This window comes from Centroberyx affinis, unplaced genomic scaffold, assembly GCF_046629955.1.
Source record: "Centroberyx affinis isolate AG114_WGS23_722 - 3 ecotype Tasmania unplaced genomic scaffold, CSIRO-AGI_Caff_v1 ptg001383l_1, whole genome shotgun sequence".
In the NCBI taxonomy this organism is placed as follows: Eukaryota; Metazoa; Chordata; class Actinopteri; order Beryciformes; family Berycidae; genus Centroberyx; species Centroberyx affinis.
In genome coordinates this window covers 177,636-190,867 of record NW_027279866.1, presented here as the reverse complement: position 1 = coordinate 190,867, position 13,232 = coordinate 177,636, and the positions used below count along the sequence as shown (strand labels likewise).

The following is a 13,232-nucleotide window of genomic DNA, read 5'->3' as shown; positions in this document are numbered from 1 at the left end:
AAGGGAAGAAGGGTGCAGAGTTATGGTTCAGACCCGTCTCTGGATCCAGACATGGCCCCTGCTGGCCAAGGATCGAATCCTAGAAAATCTCCTAAGGGGATTGGACTGCGTTCGCTCCTTTCAATGGAAGGAGAATCAGAGAGAGCAGCAAAGAGCAGAATGAGACAGAGAAAGAGGGAGGGAAATGAGACACAAAGCAAGAGCAATACAGAGGAAAAAAATGAAGGCTTCCATTGTTATCTGAGAAAGTAGATAATGGCCTGGTTTGTTGAATGAGTGAATCATCAGCGGAGTGTTTGGACGGTGGCTATAATTTCATTGGAGGTGATTATCATTCACTCAAACAGATGGGTTCACTCTTTTCATTCAAAAAGGCCAGAAGCTCTTTCTCTCTCTCTCTCTCTCACTGTTTCTCACTCTCTCCCTCCTGCTCTCTCTCTCTCTCACCACAAGGCACATTTCCACGGCGCTGATTAATGCATGCGGTAATTATAGTTTAATAGAAATTACGGTTTCATATTTCATTAGGAATCCTCTATTCGACTCATTCCAGATGAGAGAACACAGATTAGTCAACTGATGTTGTTTGATGAGCGAGAGTGTTCCTGTGTTGATGCACCACACTCAGCTCTCACTAAATCCATCTTTAGATAATGACAGAGGTCTGTGATGAATTAAATGATGGATTACATTTTGTAGCATTTTACTGATGTCCTCAAAAGTGCTATCTATCCATCTGTCTATCTGAGACATTATTTTGATTTCCGTAAACAAACAAGATTGCCAGCCTCACTGCATTTTACATTAAGTGGCACTTTAGCAATGATATATTGATGTTTAAAAATGATACATGCAGTACTTTTAAAACTCTATCATGTACTGTTTAAGAGTATGTGTTTAAAGTGGCATCTTTACTTCCTTAATTTGATGCATTTCCTGTTGAAACAGGATATTGGGGGGTGGGACTTGACGTAGTGAGGGATCATTCAAAAGTCTAAACCAATGAAATATGAGTCAGGGAGAGAAAAGCAATTTTATTTGATGGGAGGGGTGGGGAGGGGCGGGATTGTTCAAAAATCTGATGGTTTTATTGGTTAGAAATGTATATTTACACCTACTAGTGCAGCATGAGGTCACCATGATATATACAGATACTCTGTTTTCTAGGAAGTAAAAGTAATAGGAGTTCATTTCATGGGGACTTTAAGCTCCAAGCTCCAGCCTGACCCCCTCTGTCCACGCTCTCTGAACCCCGCAGGCGAGGTGCTTCGTCTGGGGAGGATCTCGGGCCACACGGTGAACGGCGGCTGGTCGTCCTGGAGCTCCTGGTCCCAGTGCAGCAGAGACTGCAGCCGGGGGATCCGCAGCCGAAAGAGGACCTGCACCAACCCAGAGCCCAGGTACGGAGGCCAGACCTGCCTCGGGCCTGCACAGGAGTATCAGGAGTGCAACATCACCCCCTGTCCGGGTAAGGGATGCACACACACACGTACATGCACCCATTCGCAACAGCGACAGCTGCATACACACACATACACACACAATTCAAGGCGTACACACAAATTCGAATCATTTATTTATCTCCACACCAGTGCAAGAATAAACTGGGGACAATACAGATTTTAACATTTCCACAACCAGGCTGATAATCTATGTGATGGCAGAGCTCAGCGATACAGATAGCATCGTCCTCTAAAAACTTGACAATTGTTGGTATTAACTGACGCAGAACAAAATCTAGTCAATTGTTCACACACCCTTCACACACACTACTACACCACACCCAACTCTAGCGAGGGCATCGATTTTTAGTGTATAAAGAAGTTGAAAGATGGCAGTGACAAAATGCCCTACCAACGACAAATCACCAAGAGCCACAAAAGAAATCAGTCGCAGATAAGAGGTGTGACGAAGACCCCAATTTACACCAGGAATCAGAGAGACAATCCCTGTGGCGCCCCAGTGTGTAATTACATTGCTGGGTAATTATGCTGCCAGCTATGGGAGGCCTTATTCTGTTGTGAAAAGCCCTGAGACAATGCTTTTTCTCCACTCCTCTAGTGGAAGACGGCGAGAGGAAGCTTTCTAATTAAAAGAATACTCTCTCTGACAAGGGAGGTAATGTGCTGTCTAAATGGAAATCCAGTGCTTAGTTTGGTATAAAGCGCACCTGGTATCCAGCACAGGCGCCAAGCAGACAAGCAGGACTTCGCCTCAGATGATTATTAATCAAGCGCCCTGGAGAAGGGCTTAGGTGTCCCGCTAAAAGCCCGGATCTGTGCATTGTCTTCAGCAGCCACTATCTGTCTTCATAACTGCTGCCACGCACTAAGCTAGCAAAAGAGACAAGAGAGTGAACGGCCATCGATACTATTTTTACAGCCTGTTAATTCATTCAGTGGAATAGTGCGCGCCACTCAGCTCCCAACAGCTTGAGCACAGTGGCTAATAGGGGAAGCTGTTATCTGCTCGACGCTCAGATGAAGACACACTTTGGATATAGCCGAGCACGCCAGATTTGCTCTATCCAGGAGGGCTCTGCCTGTATAGTTGCCACAAGTGCTCCCCTTGACTGAACTGTTGAATGAATGCACAATAATCCACTTTGATTTTGCGGTGCTACATCACTATGCTAATGTATGTCATACACCTATTCTGAGATGTTGACTGTAATAATACCACTACCTGGGTAGATGAACGACTCCAGACTCCCGTCCCCCGAAGGGACCGACTTAACCCAGCCTGAGTAGCAATGAATACTAATGCAGCCTCAATTAGCACCCCTCTGAAAGTGAGACATTATTTTGAGGCAGGCGGGCCGTGCCGGCAGACCAATTGTAATCCTCCTGTCTCTAAGCCAGTTCTTTTTAAATGCGTTAGTGCACTGTGAAGGAGAGGGAAGGTGTTATGCCTGCCATCCATCTGGTTTGGAAACAAATGAATCCGTGTGTTTCTCGAGTCTGCGGCTGAGATGAGACGATCCGTCATCGAGGGCCAGGAATCGACTGATGTGTCACTTTGTGATAGAGAAATTACACTGAGATGACAAAAAGCATCGGCAACTTCAATTACCTGCACAGTGCTGCCAGCCAGCCTTGGGTCTTTAAAAGCAATCCTCAAGTGGTTCCGAAAAGGGAATTTCTCTCTGCCACAATGAAGTGAGGTTTTATCCAGATGATTGGCAAAGGATACTTAACTCTGTTGTTGTGACTCATGGCCACAGATTGCATCCCCATCTTATTGCTCCTTTTCCACCCCCCAGCCCCCCACTCCCCCTCTCTCTCTATCCATCTATCCATATTTTTCTTTTTCCTTGTGTGTGTATGTGTGCATGTTTGTGTGCACTGATGTCATGAGTTTTCACGTGTCTGTGACTGTGTGATGTTTGTCCCTTGGCACCACATGAAGGGAGGGATAACAACAAGGACTGTGATGGTTCATTTACCTCCATTAATCAGTGGAGGGACTGTTTAGTGGGGGGTCAGTTGGTTGCTATGGCAGCAGGATGACACACACTTCCTGTCAGACACACTTCAAAACACTCTCTCCGACACACACACATATTCAAATGACTTCATATTTCCTTGTCACGCATCACTGTTTCATAAAATGTCTTGGAATGACTTCCAATCACTTAAAGTTCAGATAAAATTGTCTTTTCAAATGACCTGGAACCTGAATCCTAGAAAACATGGAAGCGTGAAATCCAGTGAATATTCTCCTAGAAAACTTGACACCAAGAAATTCAGTGAATATTCTCTGTTGTCATACATGAATGCAGAAGCAAAGTAATGCCTACAACTATCATCATGCAAATTTTTCTGAGACCAATTGAGCATTAACATAACATTACATTGCATTTGAATCACAGGCTTTTATTTTGCCTGATTCAACATGAAATCTGTGTGGCAAAAAAAAAGTTTATCTCACTGGTCTAATACTGTAACTGTATACAATTCTTTGCACAGTCAGAGAATTAACATAACTTTATGCCTTGTAAAGAGGGGACTGCATAAGGGATTGAAAAGTTGTGTTTTTGCGTCCCATGCCTGTGTTTAGTGGACGGCAGCTGGTCATGCTGGTCTTCGTGGTCCAAGTGCTCCGTGACGTGTGGAGGAGGACACTACATGAGGACCAGGACCTGCAGCAACCCCCCGCCTGCCTACGGAGGGGACATCTGCCTGGGCCTGCACACTGAAGAGGCACTGTGCAACACACAGCCCTGTCCAGGTACACGCACACACACATACACACACACACACACACACCTCCCAGTGATAAGCAGCTTAGGGCCCTGAGTTGCCTGCCGGTCTATCGCAGGTTCATTGCTTATTTTCTCTGCAGTTAGTGCAGTGCATCTCTCTCTCTCTCTCTCTCTCTCTCTCTCCTCTCTCTCTCTCTCATACACACACACACAAACATATACACACACACACTGCACAGGTTGTGTGATACACTCTCATTACTGTTTCCAGAGAGCTGGTCCAGCTGGTCAGAATGGTCCCAGTGTGACTCCGCCGGCTCCCAGTTGCGTGTGCGTCACTGCGATGTCCTCTTCCCCACTGGAAACCAGTGCTCAGGAAACAGCAGCGAGACCAGGCCCTGCCCTCCAGACTCCAACTTTATACCAGGTGATCACACACACACACACACACACACACAAACGCCCATGTGTAAGCACAAGCACACACAAGATATTTCTCTTTATCTAACTCATGCATAATTAAACACACAAGTTTGAGCACACACACATCTTCAGCACCACCCACCACATGCCTAAAGCAGTAATTCAAGTTTTTAAGAAGCCTATAATAACGGGATACTTTCTTGATCCCCCTAAGAAACTTGTCTGAGGTCAGAGGTCAGGGTCAGCTGCAGAACAGAGACCCTGGAGCTGAGAGTGTCTTCAGTGCGGCACATTATTGCCGACATGGGGGTTCACTACATGGCCCTGCTGCCCTATTCGATTCATTATGAGCTGGGAGTCATGTCAGCCCATGAAAAAAAGCACTTACACCAGCAGTTTAATTTTTTCAGATATTGGAAGCAAAGAAAGAAACAGTTCCCACTAACTGTCTACTGAACTTTGCTATTAGAGTATCTTTGTTAGGAACATTTTGGTACTGAGGCCTTCATCAAGTTGTGTTAAAAAGACAAAGATGAAGGTCTCAGTACTGAAACCTGTTCCTAATAAAGGTGCTGTGATAACAAAGTCCAGTAGGCAGTGTGCGGGAGCCTTTTCTTTCTTTATCTCTCGACCTTCGGTTTTCTCCTACGCACTGTGCCATGTGCTCAGATGTGCAAACGCTTCTACTCTTAGATGTTGGAAGGAAAAATTGGTTGCATTTGTTAACAATGCAAGTGCAAGTCAATAGGGCTAAGAACACTGGAAATAACACTGGAATAAAATGACGCGCCTTTGAAACAGCTTGTAACCAGTCACACAACATAATTAGCTATAAAGAAGGGCTTTAAAGGGATTTTTCAGAGAATTGGTTTTCAGTCACATTGGCTAGCATTGTTAACTTCTGAAATAGCATACAAATACTTTTGTGATAGACTGAAAGGTTTCTTAAAAGCTCAAAATATCTCTTTGACATTCTCCTTGAGCACACATGCACACACACAAGCACACATGCCCGACACACACCATTAGTATTGATATCTCCCCAGACAAGCATCTCCCTATTGACAGCCAGTAATGTGAGATACCCAACAGCATTGATCTGTGTTACACAGGGATCATTAGAGCAGGTTCTCACTCTAACAAAGGATGTTCATGTCATTCACATTGTATCACTGGGAATGCAAAAGTCTCTGCAACTGCTATAAAATGTCCTATTGCAATGAAACCCTTGTAGATTTCATTGTCAATGGTAAAATAGGTTTTGAGTGGATAGATTTGAGTGGGGTGCACCTTTAAACTTAAGGAATCATGAATAATTAGAGAGAGTAAATATATGAATGAAACAGAAACTTGTAATATTTCTGTCTTAATTAGCAGAGACATAATTGGTGGCTATGTACTCATGAAAACCCTTCACAGGTCTTTATAGAAGTACTCGTTTGCCTTTATACCTTATCATCCATCCCCTTTAATGGGAAAGGTAGTCCATTAAGGTTCATTAGCAATGTCTTGTACTTCATTTCCTTTAATGAGAGCTGATACTTTTCATAAACCACTCCAGGTGCCACAGTCGTGATTAGCTTGTCGAGCTTTATGATAATCTGTTTCATATTGAGTACAGCTTTCATCTCCACACTCACCTTCAAGGGTACAATTTGTCACGCTAACAGGAGCGTATGTGTATGTTTCTTTTTGGGGGTTTTTCTTCCCTAATTCTCCACCGCCTTTTGCTGTTCCTTCTCTTTTCGCAGAAGTCTCAATCGCACGCTCCAGTCAGGAGGAGAGGCGCTGTGGAGGTAATGTGTGTGTGTGTGTGTGTGTGTGTGTGTGTGTGTGTGTGTGTGTGTGTGTGTGTGTGAGAGAGAGAGAGAGTGAGAGACAGAGAGAGGCAGAAACCTGCTTGGATTATTTTGGTTTCTAAGTGTTGGATAGAATTGGTTTGAAAATTTCTTTTCACTTTTGTCACAGGGTCCACTTGCACACACACACATATAGAGAGACACACACTATATATAGAGAGACAGAAAGAGAGAAAGAGACAGAGAAAGAATAAGAATAGGAAGAGAAGAGAAGAAGAGTGATATAAAGGAGAGGTGACAAATATTCTTCTCAAATAAGTAAGTAAATCTTAGCACTTTTCGAAAAGAAGTTACAAAGTGCTTCACAGATCAAAACGATGCTTACAGAATACCACACAATTACCCCTTCACACTGGCATGCACTCTGTAGCACCAGGGTGGGAATTTCCACTTCACTCCATTCAAGACGAGAATGTTCTTTAAAAGTCCAAAATAGAAACCTTTTTATAGCAAAACACTTCATCATTACGATGTGAATTGCAGCCGCCCCCCTCACCTTTTCTCTCTCTCTCTCTCTCTCTCTCTCTCTCTCTCAGAAAGCACAGAAAGACTTCTTGCTGTCCTTTTGCTGTCCTCTCTTTGTCCATACTTAATCTTCTCTCTCTCTCTCTCTCTCTCCCACCAGATTTCAATCTTTTCCACATGATCGCCGTGGGGCTGAGCAGCTCTATCCTGGGCTGCCTGGTCACCCTGCTGGTCTACTCCTACTGCCAGCGGTACCAGCAACAGTCCCACGACGCCACCGTCATCCACCCCATCTCCGCCGCGCCGCTCAACACCAGCATCACCAACCACATCAACAAACTGGACAAATACGACTCCGTGGAAGCCATCAAGGTCTGTGGCCGCCGGGGTTTTTTTTTTCATTTAAAGGAAACGTCTGTATGCGGCGTTTGTTTTTGAGCGAGTTGGAAGTGGATTGTGATGTTCCCTAAACGTTTCATGAATCAGTTGGTGTCGCAGTCACACTGTCGGTCTATGAGCAACGGTTTGCCTTTTTCCTCCGGTCTCAGTTGTGACTAAACAGATTTCTCTGGTCTTACTGCATGGCTCTCACCGTAGCACCACCTCTTGACGCTCTCTAATGTGTAATATATAGACAGCCGTGCATACTTCTTCTCTCCGTGTGCTCCTATACTGTGTGTCTCAGTCTGTGACTCTGCTCTGTCCTGTGTCAGTGGCCATACACTGCTTTCTCATAACATTATGTGATCAGTAATCAGTGCATAGGTGGGTAACCAGGGCGTAGGTTAATTTAGCAGCTACACATCTCCCTGTTTAGTCTGGTTCTTTATGTCATTATAGTGCAGAGAGATAGACAAACCGGAGCCAGTGACAGAGATCTGACTGCCCCCATGGAACAAATAACAGCCTCTTATCCACTGAGACCATCAGGCCTAGCTGGTCAGTTTTAAGCTCTGGCACTTATTGGCCTTACTGTTGATAAGCAGCTATTGCATGTACATTGCCTTGGGTATATAAATCAGTGCTTTTCCAAGCTGTACATTGCGGCTCACACTCAACTGAGTGTGGGTATGGTACTCAACTTCAATAAGTTATTCAATGTAGGCTAATAAGGCAAATCTTTATTTGAATCACCTGTGCTAAAGTGGTTATGCACCAGTGCATTATTCTTTGAGAAGAAGTATACAATCTATGTGGAAAATGAAAATACCTAGATTTCTGTTTGCAAAGCTACAACACTGATATAAAAGTTCAATTCAGATATGCCACTGAGTGAGAATCGACCCCTTGGCTCAGAGCAAACTTCTCAGAATGTAATTTCATTGCAGAATAAAGATTTGTGAAGTGTTCATCCGTCATGCAATTAGAGTCTAGCCGGTGAGCATAATCCAGTTTTCCGTTGCAGATAGCGGCAGATATGAATATGGACAGTGCCTGTTTGGCTAAGTGAAAATACAAAAGGAGCTGCATGACAAATGAACACTGTGTAATTTTACACAAGCACATTCTGCCTCCAATCTCACTCACTGCGCTAAACGGTTAAGATGCTGAACTGAATATTTTACCCGTTAAGTGTAAAGCTCCGTAATATCCCTCCTTTGAGTGTTTATGACAAGGACAGATGAACACCTGACGATATATTTCAAGATTAGATGTTTTAGCTCTAATCCTGATGTTACTGACACATTAGTCATCATTGTTATGCGCAATGTGTCAGTTTCATAGGAGACAGATAAGATTCATATTGGTATTCTTGACTAACTGGATCCATTCCAGCAGAACAATATGTGTTTCTAATCTCAAAGCTAAGTCACCATTCTGGCTGTAGTTGTATGTACAGTTTCTTACATTTCCAGGCTTCCTAGATGGTAGGATATGGCCTTAGGGTTCCTTTGTGGCTCCTCTGAGGATGACTGTTCATTCCTCTCCTCCTTGCAGCCAGATGTGTCGGTACTCTTGCCCTTGGACGACCCCGGCATGCGCCAGCCTCTCTCTGCTAACATGGGGGTGTCCATGCGTGGCCTGGAGATTTTCTACTAACCACTGACCTCTGACCTCTACAACATCCCGCCTCTTGACCCCCCAACAACCTCTTGACCCCAACCACTACTTCCTCTTCCCCACCGCGCCCCTCCCACCTCCTGTGGCACTTCCTGTGTGTGGCAGGTTGGAGTACAGACTCTAGTTTCTCTTTCTCTGCTCGGACCCCTTCATCCCTCCATCCCTCCATCCCGCAGGACCCCCCCCCCCCCCCTCCTCCCGCCAGGCTTGTGAGAAGGCAGTGTATTCCTCCCTCATTTTTCTCTCTCAACAAGTGCTTCCATTTGCATGTTTTTTCTTGTTTGTCTTCCTTGTTTTCGTCCCTCTATTTTTACCAGTCTTGGTGGTTTGATTTGATGGGTTAGCACTGAGAAAGGAAATTCATTGTGATGCTGTTTTATTATGCTCCTCTGTTACCTCTCTATCACTAATGCCACCCCATTGTTTAAGCAGATTTTGTTTACTGCACCAAAAACTCTGTAATCACTCTTCAGCCAATTAAAGAGGTTTAAGGCAAGAAGACAAAGTAGATGGTGCTAACAACCATCTTAGCACAGCTGTTTAAAAGCAGCCACGGGGCCACCTGCAGAGATGCATAACCGTCTCCGGGCTGCGGGAGTGTTGATTACAATTTCCTTTGTGTGCAAATCACATAATGGGATAGAAGCAAAACACATGAGTTTTTTGTCCAGTGCACGCATTCCCTATCAGTGTCAGTCAGAAGCATCCATCAACTGCAAATGCAGTATCATCAAGTGTTGAATTACTCCGCCCCAAGGGACTCACTGCACACATTCTGCAAAGACTGGATATGCACACATCCATTTGCCAAATTGCTGATGTTGTATCGAGCACCGCATCAGAAGCTCGTTCTGTGTTTACCATGTCACACTGGGACAGAGAGATGCCCCCATGGCTCTTCCTTATTGTTTAACAGACAAAATGACTCTCCATTGATCGATTTTTATGGTTTAGCGTGTCCTAGAGGACCAACAATCTGAGGGCCATAAAAGCTGCTGATGTTGGGTATTAGAGATGACAGAGGTGGACATACGGATGCGCATCAAAATAATTTAGCCCTGTAGTGGTTTATCATTTTTCCAGCCTGTTTGCTAATGCTTTGACCTTGCTCTGTGAAATGTATGTTCCATTCACTGAGCGGCCTCCCATTGATTTGTGTTGCTATTCTCCTATAAGCTCAAAAGGCTTTTTTTTTTGTTAGATGGATTTGCTTTACCTTGCCATCTGGGCTGAATAATCACTTGATCCATGTCTAACAAAGAAGTCCACACTAACTCTTCTCTCTTTCTCCTTCTCTTTCCCCTCTCCATCTATTTCTTTTATTCACAGGCCTTCAATAAGAATAATCTGATTCTGGAGGAACGAAATAAGTACTTCAACCCACAGCTTGCCGGGAAGACCTACACCAATGCATACTTCACCGACCTCAACACCTACGATGACTATTAACCCCGATTTGGCAATTCAGACCTCCATCGCATAGCGGGACACCGACCCTTTCACCCATTTTGACTCTGTCTTCTTTTCTTTGTGCTTTGTAATGAGATTTGTGACACCATGCGTGGGACAGTCCCACTCTGAGACTCTATGGCAGCTGGTATCTGATGAAAATACAGACACACAGTGATGCCAACAGAGGGAAATGCCCACTTTCTCTCAGGTGCCTTGGGGTACACTTGGAAAGCTCAACTTTTGGGGCTACAACAAAGTCGTCTTGGCTTGACTCTCACAAAGAAATGGACAACTGGGTTTGTTTTCCCAATATGGACAAAAAGGGGGAAAATTATAAATAAGAAAGAGAGAACTTAAAGAGATTGTGGGAACTGATCCCTTTTATCTTTCCTGTGACGCCTCTAAAAACAGACCTGTGCTTGTAATGAGGGACATAACCACAAAACTGCTTTGCATGACTTCATCTGACGTGTTTTCTCTGTCGTTCTGTTTGTTTTGCATGGTTGATCGCATTCCAGGGTTTGGGGACTTGCAAGCAGCGTTTGCGGGTCTTAGGTTCAGGACTGGTTTTGTCTGTTGTGTCCAGCAATGGAAATCACAAAAAGGAAGGCTGTGGAGATGCCTGATGACTTTTACCATCTATTGCTACAGTCTTCTCCAGATGGGTCAACATCCACCCCCAGTCCTAGAATCAGGATGTAGATATTTGAAGTTGTGGTCAGGTTTGTCCATGTTTTTTTTTTTTTGTTTTTTTGTATTGTTTTGTTATGTTTTTTTTCTGTTACAGGCTCTTGCGGGGTCTAGCAGCTAGCAGTGGTTGAACTATAAGTGTAAAACTTTTTTTTTTTTTTTGCTTTTATGTTCTTGTACAGTAAGTTCAGTTTGAAGCCTATGTCTGTAGTTTTTCTAAATGCATTTACTCAGTGTCTCAAATGAACAAAGAACAAAAAAAAATCCTTTTGAAAAGAAGAAATGGTTTATGTGCGTTCAGAAAAAAAGTGATCAGGAATATTCATGATGGCCTGCATCAACTTCAGTCTTTGTCACCGTATTTTTTATATTTTTTGTAAAAAAAAAATTTGAATTTTGATAGTGTTTGTTATTCCTTTGGCTTCTGAGTTGAATATGTATTTGTGTGGGCAGGATTGTGATGGCATTTACTGTACAGACTATTCTCCTGAACCCCAACCAGAGTGCTACTCATATACTATAAAATGAGATTCATTCATCAAGCTGAGATTATTCTGTTCAAAGTGTACATTCATAACCAAATATTAGGTTATTCAATGGTTCCGTTATAACTAACTCTTTTTTACATGTTTGCTTGTGTTATTGTGCATAAATTAAAAACTGCTTCGTATACAACAGCCTTGTCAGAGTGTGAGTCATACAGAGTAACTGTTACACAATTATTTTCCACAATCTCTTTATTTGTGAAGTTTTGATGTCTTTGATTCATAAAGTTTATGAATGATCTAAAGATGGCAGCAACTTGAAACTGGAAATTGGAGCAAGGACAGCGACATAAACCACTCACTTTTAAGTGTGAGGCACTTCTGCCAAATGTGTCGACATATTTTATTAGACATTACCTCTTGCTTTTGTTTATGTTGCGGTTGTTGTGTTGGAGCCTCTGATATTCCTAGAGCAAAACACGGCACCATAAGCACGCACCGGCACTTCATAAATCACTCAAACCCACAGTAAAATAGTCCCTCCACCCCTGTTTAAAGGAGTCTTCAACGGGGCTCTGCGGTGACAAATGACATCTGCGGCGGTGGAAGGATACCTGAAGGATACAAATGGTGCGAGGCAGCGGGGTAAAGGTGGAGGGGGCGCCGTCTGAAGTCCAAACTCTAATCTGTATGACGTGGCGTAGCGCCCCACGCCGTGTTGTTCTCCATCAACCTTCAACCTGACGTCCCATCTGTGTGCAGAGGGTAATGGAGGGGGTGTTATTAATCACCCCGCTGTTTGGTGGGAGGGGGGAGTGCTGATCCAAGCCCAATCCGCAGCCCCGCTCCACCTCGCCCCGCCTGACTCCGGAGAATCAATCTCTCTTTACCTTGACTTCACTCCTACCTGAGAAAGCAATGCAGCAACTGACACGCAGTTGCAGTGTTTTTTGAGTGGGTTGTCATACATGTCTGTGTGTGTGTGTGTATGGGGGCTAAGGGAGAGTTGGTGTATGTACGAGTGTGTATGTACATATAAGTGTGTGTGTTAGAGGGTGGGAGAGTGGTGAGAGAGGCTGTAAATGTGTGCAGTTGCTTCTCCTCAAAATGCGTTTTCAGACTGCTAAGTGCATGTTGTGAACCGTGCTGACCCCACCGAACCTCAATTGATATATCATTACTTGATGCACACATAAAGTATGTTGCGCGCACACACACACACACACACACACTCTCACACACACACGTCCATAGCCAATAAAACACTTCTTCAGCCCTTCCATCATTCCATGAACTTGCCAGCAACATGATCTATGCAGCACTTAGTCAGTTGGACACATGTGACATTCCACACTGACAATTGGGCTGAGGACAATAAATGACTTTCCCAGAGTGGCATTTAGGGACTGGTAAAGGTCACAGCTAAAGGTCACAGACCAGGACTGTGTGTGTGTGTGTGTGTGTGTGTGTGTGTGCATACGTGCGTGCGTGTGCTTGCGCATGTGTAAAAGAGTCAAGTTGTCATGGCATGTGAGTCACAGGATGAGTTGAGTTGCCGTCTCAGTGTCTGTTTGTTTGTGTATATGAAGCAGG

General features: G+C 44.1%; 1 protein-coding gene across 1 annotated transcript in view; it reads left to right on the top strand.

Annotated features, from left to right (window-relative positions):
- sema5a (sema domain, seven thrombospondin repeats (type 1 and type 1-like), transmembrane domain (TM) and short cytoplasmic domain, (semaphorin) 5A) overlaps positions 1-11,766 on the top strand; it is a 78,233-nt gene extending 66,467 nt beyond the window's left edge. The window contains exons 16-21 of the mRNA XM_071526054.1: positions 1,259-1,468; positions 4,060-4,230; positions 4,476-4,631; positions 6,379-6,423; positions 7,112-7,323; positions 10,342-11,766. Coding sequence (XP_071382155.1) covers positions 1,259-1,468; positions 4,060-4,230; positions 4,476-4,631; positions 6,379-6,423; positions 7,112-7,323; positions 10,342-10,461 — 914 coding nt within the window. The 3' untranslated portion in view covers positions 10,462-11,766. The remainder of the gene's footprint in view (positions 1-1,258; positions 1,469-4,059; positions 4,231-4,475; positions 4,632-6,378; positions 6,424-7,111; positions 7,324-10,341) is intronic.
- Positions 11,767-13,232: the final 1,466 nt, after the last annotated feature.